The sequence below is a fragment of the Rana temporaria genome, chromosome 10, assembly GCF_905171775.1.
Source record: "Rana temporaria chromosome 10, aRanTem1.1, whole genome shotgun sequence".
Taxonomy (NCBI): Eukaryota; Metazoa; Chordata; class Amphibia; order Anura; family Ranidae; genus Rana; species Rana temporaria.
Genome location: NC_053498.1, coordinates 39,640,542 through 39,652,994, shown reverse-complemented (window position 1 = coordinate 39,652,994; position 12,453 = coordinate 39,640,542). Strand labels below are relative to the sequence as shown.

General features: G+C 41.5%; 1 protein-coding gene across 3 annotated transcripts in view; it reads right to left on the bottom strand.

The window, feature by feature from the left end:
• Positions 1–5,287: 5,287 nt before the first annotated feature.
• The window catches only part of NR1H2 (nuclear receptor subfamily 1 group H member 2), a 227,280-nt gene continuing 220,114 nt past the window's right edge, over positions 5,288–12,453 (bottom strand). For all 3 annotated transcript variants that reach the window (XM_040327571.1, XM_040327569.1, XM_040327570.1), the window contains exon 10: positions 5,288–6,033. In XM_040327571.1, coding sequence (XP_040183505.1) covers positions 5,887–6,033 — 147 coding nt within the window. In that variant the 3' untranslated portion in view covers positions 5,288–5,886. The remainder of the gene's footprint in view (positions 6,034–12,453) is intronic.

The following is a 12,453-nucleotide window of genomic DNA, read 5'->3' as shown; positions in this document are numbered from 1 at the left end:
GAGGAGGTCTGCTAGAATTATTGCTCTCGCTCTGACGATCGTGGTGATACCTGCGTGTTGCTATCACTGTGCGTTTGCAGCTGTGTGAGAGCACGGATTGGTGGGGGCGATTTTTTAATAATTATTATTTATTTTGTTTTATTTTATTTTTGCTTTGTTTTTTTTATCACTTGTATTGCTGTCAAAGTGACTGTAAAGATCTTTTGAAGGCAATAGCAATGACCAGGTACCTTTGTAAAAGTATTTCAGCAGTTGCTCAGTCACTCAGGAATACTTTTACTTAAAAAATAATCTCTAGGTGACAAAAATGTCACCGGGATCATGGTCATAACCATGATCCCGGTATAACCACCTCCCTACCAGTATGTATACAGTGGGTACGGAAAGTATTCAGACCCCCTTAAATGTTTCACTCTTGTTAAATTGCAGCAATTTGCTAAAATCATTTAAGTTCATTTTTTCCCTCATTAATGTACACACATCACCCCATATTGACAGAAAAACACAGAATTGTTGACTTTTTTTGCAGATTTATTAAAAAAGAAAAACTGAAATATCACATGGTCCTAAGTACTCAGACCCTTTGCTCAGTATTTAGTAGAAGCACCCTTTTGATCTAATACAGCCGTGAGTCTTTTTGGGAAAGATGCAACACGTTTTTCACACCTACATTTGGGGATCCTCTGCCATTCCTCCTTGCAGATCCTTTCCAGTCCTGTCAGGTTGGATGGTAAACGTTGGTGGACAGCCATTTTTAGGTCTCTCCAGAGATGCTCAATTGGGCTTAAGTCATGGCTCTGGCTGGACCATTCAAGAACAGTCACTAAGTTGTTGTGAAGCCACTCCTTTGTTATTTTAGTTTTGTGCTTAGGGTCATTGTCTTGTTGGAAGGTAAACCTTCGACCCAGTCTGAGGTCCTTAGCACTCTGGAGAAGGTTTTCATCCAGGATATCTCTGTACTTGGCCGCATTCATCTTTCCCTCGATTGCAACCAGTCATCCTGTCCCTGCAGCTGAAAAACACACCCACAGCATGATGCTGCCACCACCACACTTCACTGTTGGCACTGTATTGGACAGGTGATGAGCAGTACCTAGTTTTCTCCACACATACCGCTTAGAATTAAGGCCAAAAAGTTCCATCTTGGACTCATCAGACAAGAGAATCTTATTTCTCACCATCTTGGAATCCTTCAGGTGTTTCTTTTTATTTAGCAAACTCCATGCAGGCTTTCATGTGTCTTGCACTAAGGAGAGGCTTGCTTCGGGCCACTCTGCCATAAAGCCATACCTGATCTCCACCAGCTGCAGTGATGGTTGACTTTCTACGACTTTCTCCCATCTCCCGACTGCATCCCTAGAGCTCAGCCACAATGATCTTTATGTTCTTCTTTATCTCTCTCACCAAGGCTCGTCTCCCCCAAGCTCAGTTTGGCCGGGCGGACAGCTCTAGGAAGGGTTCTGGCCATCCCAAATGTCTTCCATTTAAGGATTATGGAGGCCACTGTGCTCTTAGGAACCCTAAGTGCAGCAGAATTTTTTTGTAACCTTGGCCAGATCTGTGCCTTGCCACAATTCTGTCTGAGCTCTTCAGGCAGTTCATTTGACCTAATGATTCTCATTTGCCCTGACATGCACTGTTAGCTGTAAGGTCTTATATAGACAGGTGTGTGGCTTTCCTGATCAAGTCCAATCAGTATAATCAAACACAGCTGGACTCAAATGAAGGTGTAGAACCATCTCAAGGATTATCAGAAGAAATGGACAGCACCTAAGATATGAGTGTCACAGCAAAGAGGCTGAATACTTAGACCCCTTTCACACTGTGGCGCATTGGCGTTAAAAAAAAGCCTGTAAAGTGCCTGAAACAAACATCATCTGCAATCCCAATGTGAAAGCCAGAGTGCTTTCAGAACCCTTTCACACTGCCAGCGCCCTTAAAGCGCAGCTAAGACCCCTTTCAAACTGGGGGCGTTTTTCAGGCGCTTTGGCGTCACAAAAAGCTCCCTCAATGGGAAGGGGCTTTAGGAGCGGTGTATTCAACACTCCTAAAGCGCTGCAAAAAAGCTGCTTGCAGGACTTTTTTTGACACCCTGCCAGTGCATCGCTTCAGTGTGAAAGCACTCAGGCTTTCACATTGGGATTGCAGGTGCAGCTTCTTTCAGGCGCTTTACGGCCGCTTTTTTTTTTTTTTAACGCTAAGACCCCTTTCACATGGGGGGCGTTTTTCAGGCGCTTTAGTGTGAAAGCACTCAAGCTTTCACATTGGGATTGCAGATGCAGATTCTTTTAGGCGCTTTTTTTAACGCTAAAGTGCCTGAAAAACGCCCCAGTGTAGGACCGTGTGATATTTTAGTTTTTCTTTTTTAATAAATCTGCAAAAATTTCAACAATTCTGTGTTTCTGTCAATATGGGGTTTCTGTGTGTACATTGAGGAAAAAAAATGGCTGCAATAAAACAGAGTGAAAAATTTAAGGGGGTCTGAATACTTTCCGTACCCACTGTATATACAGTGGCTGGTAGTAAAGTATAAATAAATGTAAAACAAACTTTTTTTATTTTTAGATTAGAGTGGCGCCTGTCGGGTTTTCATTGCAGTCTGTATTCTAATTGTACCGTTTCCTGTTTTTTTTTTTTTACTTTTGGGGATATTTATTATAACAAAAAGTTAAAAATATTGCTTTTTTTTCCAAAATGTATGCTCTTTTTTTGGTTTATAGCGTAGAAAATAAAAACCGCAGAGGTGATGAAATACCACCAAAATAAAGCTCTAGTTGTGGGAAAAATAGGGGCGCAAATTTTGTTTGGGTACAGCGTCGCATGACCGCGCAATTGTCAGTTAAAGCGACACAGTGCCAAATTGTAAAAAGTGCTCTGGTCAAGAAGGGGGTAAAACCTTCTGGGGCTGAAGCTGTTAAGGATATTTAAAAAAAAAAATGCACAACTCTGCTGACAATACAGAATACAGAATGAAAATGAAAATAAAAAGGTGAGTCATGTGACCTGTCATAGTCAATTGACAGGCCTTTCTCCAATCACAAGGTTTTCTCTTCAGTGTTGAGCAGAGAGAATGCCATGGGGATTCACACCACACCACACCACACCACGGCTGCAACGCTATGAATGGGAATCATGATGCAAGGAGGGTAATATTGTGTTTGCTTGCTGTTTTAAGTTGTCCCTCGATTGTCCACACTAAAGTAAGTGCCATGTACTGATGCTTTATTAAAATAAAGCTAAGGAGGTAAAGGGTAGAAAACAAAGACACTGAGATGGTTCCCCCAGAGATAAAAAAAAAACTTTCATGACTGAAGCCAGCCATAGATGGTGCGATTTTCTTTCCTGCAACATCGGTGTGCAGAAAAGAAAATTGCTTGATTTCCCCCATCAACATAGTCAGTGCTGTTGGCAATAATCGCATGAAAAATCCAACAGGCTGGTTGTACCCAATAGAAATCAACTTGGGTACAATCAGCCTGCCCATACATGGTTCGAATCTTAGCTGGTCCCTGCTGAAACCGGCTGAGATTCCAACCATCTACCACCGGCTTGAGATATACTCAAAGACCATGTTTTACAATGGTAACACAACCCGAAGAAAAGTTAGATGTGACATGCTCAGTTGTCATCCAGCATCTCAGAACAGCATTGGGAGACCAATCTCTTGCAAAAATCTAACCTCCATAGATACCATATCCAAACTGAGTACATAACTTATTTTCTGTAATAAATATAGCATAAGTAAACAACTCCACCAATATATTATTTTCCTTTATTTTTCTTACCTTGACAGAATTCCACACTTGCCCTTTTTGTGAGGAGAACTATCATTTCCAGCTGGGCGCCTATCATTTAGCTTTTGTGCAGCAGACATTTTTTCTTTCTCTACAATGTGTAAACTGTGACCTCAATTCTCCTTCTCTATAACAGCACAGTCTATTATAACCGTGCACAACTGACTGTTACTAAAACAACTCAACTTAAAATTTCTTGGATCAGAGGCACCACATAAGATAGGCTAGGATGATCTATGCAAATTATCAGACTCTTACAGTAAAATGAATTTGGAAAGTATTAGAGAAACTCTAGAGCTATGGTTAAAAAGTACTTTCACACATTTTTCTATGCAGCTTTTGAAGAAATGCAAATATAACAGGGTTACCTTTCTTGCTGTGGTTTGATAAGTCTGCTCCAGGAATAAAGATCATATAATTAATTGCAGAGCAGTTTGCTTTTCTTTAAACCGCAACCCCTAATTGTAACTGCCCTTTTTATAGCAAAAGATGATTGCAGATACATAGTTGGGGTCATTCTGCTTAAAGAAGAATTCATCTTCCTAAAAGGTATCTCAGTCACACTAGTTATTTGCCATAGGGTGCGTAGAGAATTAGATATACATCATATTTAGTGAAGAGAGCAGCTATACTCTAATCCTGCCTTACAGACAAAATAAGCCCCACCTAAAAAAAAAATGTATACCTTTCCTAAACAACCTAATACCTTCATAGCCAGGAGACAAAGACAGTGTTTCATTTTATAGTACACCCCCTCTGAAACTACAGGTGATATTTAACATAAAAGAAATAGAATAAAAATGTAATTCATTGATTTCAACAGCTTCTGTTAACTAAAGCATGTTAACATTACATAAGCTGACATTTTTTAACTTATAGAATATAATATACACTTTATTCTCAATCCTGGGACATGAGCCCACCATACAGTGTAAGTGCCAAAGAATAGATCTGTGCATATAAACATTAACAGCGGAAAAAGTTTAAGCAAGTGCAAGATTTGTTATGAAAAAATGAAGCCCTGTTCAATGGAAGTAGATTAAGTAGCAAAAATGAATTATGACACTTTTGCCCTGGTGCTGGAAGCCTTGTAGAACTAAGGATAGCGATATCTGATTTAATAGAGAGATAGCTAACCTTGCAGCATGGCAACTACCCTCGTAATTTCCCTGCAATACTACAATGGGTTGGGCGAGACATCTAGTCATTGCCATACAAGACTAAAACAGCTCTGTACATTTACATCTAAAGCATAACTGGCACTCAGGTTACTGTTCTATAACCAAAGGCTTCTTAGGCCCCTTTCACACCAGGCGCTTGCGCTTGGCGGTATAGCGGCGCTATTTTTAGCGTCGCTATACCGTAATTTTTACTGTGATATTCGGCCACTAGCAGTGCAGTTTTAACCCCCACTAGCGGCCGAAAAAGGGTTAATACCGCCATCAATGCACCTCTGCAGAGGCGCATTGCCGCGGTTTCCCATTGCTTTCAATGGGAAGGAGCGGTAAACACACCGCTCCAAAGATGCGGCTAGAAGGACTTTTGGAGCGGTCCTGCTAGCGCATCGCTTCAGTCTGAAAGCCTTTAGGCTTTCACACCGAAGACTGCAGGGCAGGATTTTTTCAGGTGGTAAACTGCCTGAAAAACGTGTCAGTGTGAAAGGGGCCTTAGAGGTTCTCTAGAGCCTGGAATGGGGTGGCTACTTTATAAAAGTCATTGTTGGTGAATTTTTAACGCCACGTCTAAACCATTGCTCAACTCTACCAAATGGAGGTTTACCTAAAACTAACCAGTCTCTGAGAAAAAGGATTCATATAATTTAAGCTGAAAAAAAAGGGATATCTATCCTTTAGGCCAATGCAGGCCTACTATACGGAAATGTTGTTAGTTTCCCAATGTCTTTGACTGAATAGTGACATCCAGGAAAATAAAATCCTTATTTTTAAGTTTTGCTTCATCGTCCTGTGTGGCCCGGGTAAGGCTCTCAAGATCTCCAGATACGCGTCTGATGTCCAGTTTATATATGGAACTTAATTCAGTGCTGAACATATAGGAGAGCACGAAGGAGTAATGTGTCTCTAGCCACTCTGAGCTACTCATGAACATCCCAAATTTCAGACAGTAATGGTGGCAGTTTTTTGTCCTGTAGGCGCAGAGCAAACACCTGTTCCGAGTGCACACTGCTTAAAGTTCGCAGGCTGACCAGCTTCATTAACATACGAGGAAACATCAGGTGATCCTGTAAAAGAAAAAAGCAGGCTATTGAGAGAGGCAGAACTCCAGTTCATATATTGCTCTTTAAAAAAATAAAAAAGGATTCTGGACCTTTATGAACTTTAGGGAAGAGTGAGAACTTCTGCACTTTCCTGTGTATGTTGTAGTATTTTATTAAAACTGCTGAAAACAGGGCCAAGCATATCAGAAATGCAGCAGAGCTCCTGTTTTCCACACGTCAATGACGCTTTCTCTTTTCTCAAACTTTTCTAGAAGTGTAATCATTTTCATTCAGGAAAGTCCATTCACTCCAAAATCAAATGTTAAAAGAAAAAGTTTTTTTGAAGTACTTTTGAAAATCTACTAGCTTAGACCAGAGGCAGTCTTGAGTTGCAACTGTGGGTTAGGAAACCCAACACTTGTAATATAAATAAAACAATGAGGTCCAGGTCACTTAATGTGAACTTTAACTTTATACTGTATATATCTGATGTATTGGTTTAAAGTGATATTAACTTTTTTTTGTTTTGTATAAAAATATCAAACATATTATACTTACCTGCGCTGTGCAGTGGTTTTGCACAGAGCAGCCCCGATCCTCTGCTCCTGGCCCCTCTCTTCTGCTGAGTGCCCCCACAGCAAGCAGCTTGCTATGAGGGCTCCTAAATGAGCTGCTGTTCTGTATCCCAGTTCAGACACAAAGGCGCAGCTCGGCCCAGCCACCTTCTCTCCTCATTGACTCACTAACTTTGACAGCAGCAGGAGTAAATTGCGCCCCTCTGCAGTCTCAGCCAATGAGAAGGGAGAGTCCCGGACTTTCGTGCAACATTGCTGGATCGAGATGGGGCTCAGGTAAGTATGTGCTGGGCTGCTGCACACAGAAGGTTTCTTATCATAATGCATAGAATGCATTAAGAGAAAAAACCTTCTGAGTTTAGAACCACTTTAAGCTGATCCTTCACAAATCAGTAAGCGTATATGCATTCCATCTGTTTAAAGCATGCAAATTAGGAAACACAGTCACGTTAAAACTTCTGATCTAGATACTTTGTTTGAAAATGACTGAAAAAAAGTAGTTCGCTAAACAACCAGCATAACTACAACTAGCATTTTTAGAAGAAAAGATGACTAATGACAACTTTCATGTTTCTCTCATGGGAGAAACCCCTAGTGCTAAATCTGAAAGAAAAAGGGATTTTACAGGTAACCCCCCCAGCAGAAGACTCTGGTCAGAAGCCAGTCAGGACCTCATCAGGACCTCATCCACCAAGTGTAAAGAAACTTTCTTTACAGGAAAGGCTGCAAAACGAGAAAAGGACACCCTGTTAATACACTGATTTTCCTTCTCTGTATTAACATCCTTGACGTGGCCCAGATTTTGTAGTGGGGGTTTTTAGTAGGCGGTGTAGTAGCCATTAGGAGGGATATCAATTTTTTACACCTATTTGCTTGTATGATTTATGATTCTGTTTTTGTAAAATATATGAAATAAAAAAAAACTTGGTGATTTTAAACCTTTTGTAATGTCCAATGACGGTACTGATAAAATCCTACTGCCCCACCCTAACTGTTGATTCATACAAACATGAGTGGATATGTTTTTTTAGTAATAAATGGATCTACGTTATGTGGATCTCTTTTGCCATTTTAGCCACACATACAGTTGTATTCAAAATTATTCAACCCCCACTGAAATTGATTGTTTTGGCCAGTTTGACATTGATTTTGATCATTCAGTCATCCTGCTTACAATTAAATCAAAGAGGCACGTGTAGGTCAGAAAAATATAACATAACATTTATAATGAAATAACCACAAATGTCTTTTCTGTGCTCACATCATTATCAGTTTTATTCAACCCCCAAGTGACATTCAATCTTAGTACTTAGTACAACATCCTTTTACAGTTATAACAGCTTTTAAAGGTGAAGCATAGCTTGACACAAGTGTCTTGCAGCGATCTACGGGTATCTTCGCCCATTCGTCATGGGCAAAAGTCTCCAGTTCAGTCACATTCTTAGGCTTGCGCACTGAAACTGCTTTCTTTAAGTCCCACCAGAGGTTCTCAATCGGATTTAAGTCTGGTGACTGCGATGGCCACTCCAAAATGTTCCAGCCTTTAATCTACAACCATGCTCTAGTGGACTTGGAGGTATGCTTGGGATCATTGTCCTGTTGAAAGGTCCAACGTCTCCCAAGCCTCAGGTTTGTGACGGACTGCATCACATTGTCATCCAATATCTCCTGGTACTGAAGAGAATTCATGGTACCTTGCACACGCTGAAGCTTCCCTGTACCTGCAGAAGCAAAACAGCCCCAAAGCATGATTGACCCCCCGCCACGCTTCACAGTAGGCAAGGTGTTCTTTTCATCATAGGCCTTGTTCTTCCTCCTCCAAACATAGCGTTGATCCATGGGCCCAAACAGTTCTAATTTTGTTTCATCAGTCCACAGAACACAATCCCAAAACTTCTGTGGTTTGTCCACATGACTTTTGGCATACTGCAGTCGACTCTTCTTATTCTTTGGAGACAGCAAGGGGGTGCGCCTGGGAGTTCTGGCATGGAGGCATTCATTACGCAGTGTGCGCCGTATTGTCCGAGCAGAAAGTTCAGTACCCACATCTGACAAATCTTTTCTCCGTTCCTCAGCAGTCACACGGGGACTTTTCTCCACTCTACGCTTCAGGTAGCGCACAGCAGTCTAAGTCAGCATCTTCTTTCTGCCACGACCAGGTAGCGTTTCAACAGTGCCCTTTGCCTTGAATTTGCGAATGATGCTTCCTATGGTGTCTCTTGGTATGTTTAACATCTTTGCAATCTTCTTATAGCCATTGCCCTTCCTGTGAAGAGTAATCACCTCTTCTCTTGTCTTCCTGGACCATTCTCTTGACTTCACCATGTTTGTAACCACACCAGTAAATGTCTAGAAGGAGCTGATTTTAAAGCTGCCTAATTGGTGCTTATTAGGCTTTATTGTTGCTCCCTGACATCCACAGGTGTTTTCAATACCTGATTGAAAACACTTCAATGAACCTCTGTTCTTCAGAGTGGTAGTCTTTAAGGGGTTGAATAATTGTGTAAATGAAGAATTCACAAAATAAACATTTACTACTGTATTACAAAACCAATTGATGTCATGTTAGTTGCATATGGTTCTTTAAGAAGTCCTTGTAGGATTTCATTCTGAATACAATTACAAATGTACACTAAATTCCCTAAAACCCTTTACAGCATTGGGGGGTTGAATAATTTTGAACAAAACTGTATGCACAAGCATTTTACTTCCTCAAACACTGAGGAGAACAACAAGGACCAGCATACTCAGGATACTCATAAAGCACATATGACTCCTGTCATTAGGGGTCCATAGCAGCTGGTGAGTGAGTGGGCACACCTACGGGGAGCATAAACTGCACTTTATTTGAATCTACGACATTTTGCACGATGGATAACTTTTTTTTTATAATCATTAATATCACAGACTTTTCTATGAATAATATGTTGATGCATTTATGTATTATTCATTTATATATTGTTGATTACTAGGTATTAACCTGGTTTAAACATTAATCAGAAAGTCTAATAGGGGGTAGCTTCTCAAATTCTGGGTAGTTCTCTACACAAGTTAATCAAATGAGAGGTCAATGGTCTCTGAAAAAAATGGCCCAGACCCAAGGTTTGCCCGTTGATGGTACTCAGGGCCAGATGCTGATCGAAAGCAGAATAGACGAAGGACAAGATGCGTTCCATGTAATACTTCCTAGGATGAAATTTCCTGGTCTCACTCTATGCAAAATGCACTTTGCAGGTGCAATGGTACAATTTGTGAGAAGCTGATTTCATAGCATTCAAGAGGGTAGAAATTACTGAAACTGATAAAGCCCAGGTCCTAAAGGGACGGATGCCTAACAGCCACATTGTTACGACATGAAGCAGAAATAAGAAACCAACCCTTGAGATAGAAGGCTTAGATGATTTGTAAGCGTGCACAGAGAGTCTGCCAGGAGTCTAAATACACTATATTACCAAAAGTATTGGGAAACCTGCCTTTACACACACATGAACTTTAATGTCATTCCAGTCTTAGCCCGTAGGGTTGGCCCACTCTTTGCAGCTATAACAGCTTCAACTCTTCTGAAAAGGCTGTCCACAAGGTTTAGGAGTGTGTCTATGGGAATGTTTGACTATTCTTCCAGAAGCGTATTTGTGAGGTCAGGCACTGATGACTGATGTGGCTGAGAAGGCCTGGCTCGCAGTCACCGTGCTAATTTATCCCAAAGATGTTCCATCGGTTTGAGGTCAGAACTTTGTGCAGGCCAGTCAAGTTCCTCCACCCCAAATGTGCTCATCGGTGTCTTTATGGACCTTGCTTTGTGCACTGGTCCAAATTATTTGTTGGAGGGGGGATTGTGGTGTGGGGTTGTTTTTCAGGAGTTGGGCTTGTCCCCTTAGTTTCAGTGAAGGCGTCGGCATACCAAGACACTTTGGACAATTTCATGCTCCAAACTTTGTGGGAAGTTTGGGAATTACCCCCTTCCTGTTCCAACATGGCTGCGCACCAGTGCACAAATCAAGGTCCATAAAGACATGGATGAGCGAGTCTGGGGTGGAAAAACTTGACTGGCCTGACCTCAGATCGGAGACTGCAAGCAAGGCCTTCTCGTCTACATCAGTGCCTGACCTCACAAATGCGTTTCTGGAAGAATGGTCAAACATTCCCATAAAAACACTCCTAAACCTTGTGGATAGGCTTCCCAGAAGAGTTGAAGCCGTTATAGCTGCAAAGGGTGGGCCAAGTCAATATTGAACCCGACGGACTAAGACTGGGATGCCATTAAAGTTTATGTGCGTGTAAAAGCAGGCGTTCCAATACTTTTGGCAATATAGTGAACATGCGAGTAGCACATCCTCCTAAACCAGTTTGGTGCAATGGGAATTACAAAAATGTCATACATCTCCAATTTTGCCCCCTCAAAAGTGGGTAGATCAGGTTAAAAGGAGTCACCCAAAGCATCTACTGCAAATACTGAGGGACCTGGCGACAAACTTGCCCAGTGTGTGGAGGCCATAAAATTAATGTACAGCACCCCTCCACACCAGTGGCAAAGGGCTTGGAACACCTTCGTGTGGAGAGCCCATTTCCCTGGATCCAGACTCTGAAAGCTGAGAAAGTCCACCTGGCAATTTGCCAGCCTTCGACAGCGGACAGGGCTGAGACATGTGGTTCTGCCCAAGGGATACTCAAGGCCACTTCTCTTTGAATGTAATACTTCTGACATCTTCTTGATAATTGATGTAGGCCATGACCATGGCAATTTCTGACTAGATTCTTAACTGGTGACCTCACAACTGAAGGGTCCTGCTATGAAGAGACACCTGAATCATAGCTGGCTCCCTGCTGATGGTGGCTTGCATGTGTATTTTGTGAACATAAGTAGAATTTTGAACTAAAGTGGAGAGTTAAAAACCAGGAGTTGTGATTTTAACTGCTTCTGCTTGCAAGTGTTGATTTTTTTTGTTCCTACTTTGATACATTTGCTATCAGTTTTTTAACCACTTGACCACTGGGCACTTAAAACCCCTTAATAACCAGACCAATTTCAGCTTTTGGTGCTCTCACAGTTTGAATGACAATTACTCAGTCATACAACACTGTACCCAAATGAAATTTTTGTCCTTTGTTTTCCCACAAATGGAGTTTTCTTTTTGTGGTATTTAATAATTGCTGGGTTTCTTATTTTTTGCGCTATAAAAGAAAAAAGACTGAAAATTCTGTAAAAAAAACATTTTTTTTGTTTCTGTTATAAAATTTAGCAACTTTGTAATTTTTCTTCATAAATTTTGGCCAAAATTTATACTGCTACATATCTTTGGTAAAACTAAGTACAAATTGGTGAATATTATTTGGTCTTTGTGAAAGTTATAGCGTCCACAAGCTAAGGTGCCAATATCTGAAAATTGTGCGGGGGTATTGCAGAGTATTGTGCTGGGGTATTGCAGAGTATTGTGCTGGGGTATTGCAGAGTATTGTGAGGGGATATTGCAGAGTATTGTGCGGGGGTATTGCAGAGTATTGCGCAGGGGGTATTGCAGAGTATTGTGCAGGAGGTATTGCGCAGGGGGTATTGCAGAGTATTGCGCAGGGGGTATTGCAGAGTATTGCGCAGGGGGTATTGCAGAGTACTGCACAGGGGGTATTGCAGAGTACTGCACAGGGGGTATTGCAGAGTACTGCACAGGGGGTTATGCAGAGTACTGCGTAGGGGGTATTGCGCAGGGGTATTGCAGAGTATTGCACAGGGTATAGCAAAATTGGTGCGACAGCTCCAGGATAATTACCGCTGTGACAGATGTGAGCAGGTTGCCCTTCTGGAAGCTCGCATTAGAGATCTGGAGGAGCAAGTTGCAACACTGGACAGAAAGGACAACCTTGAAAGGGTCCT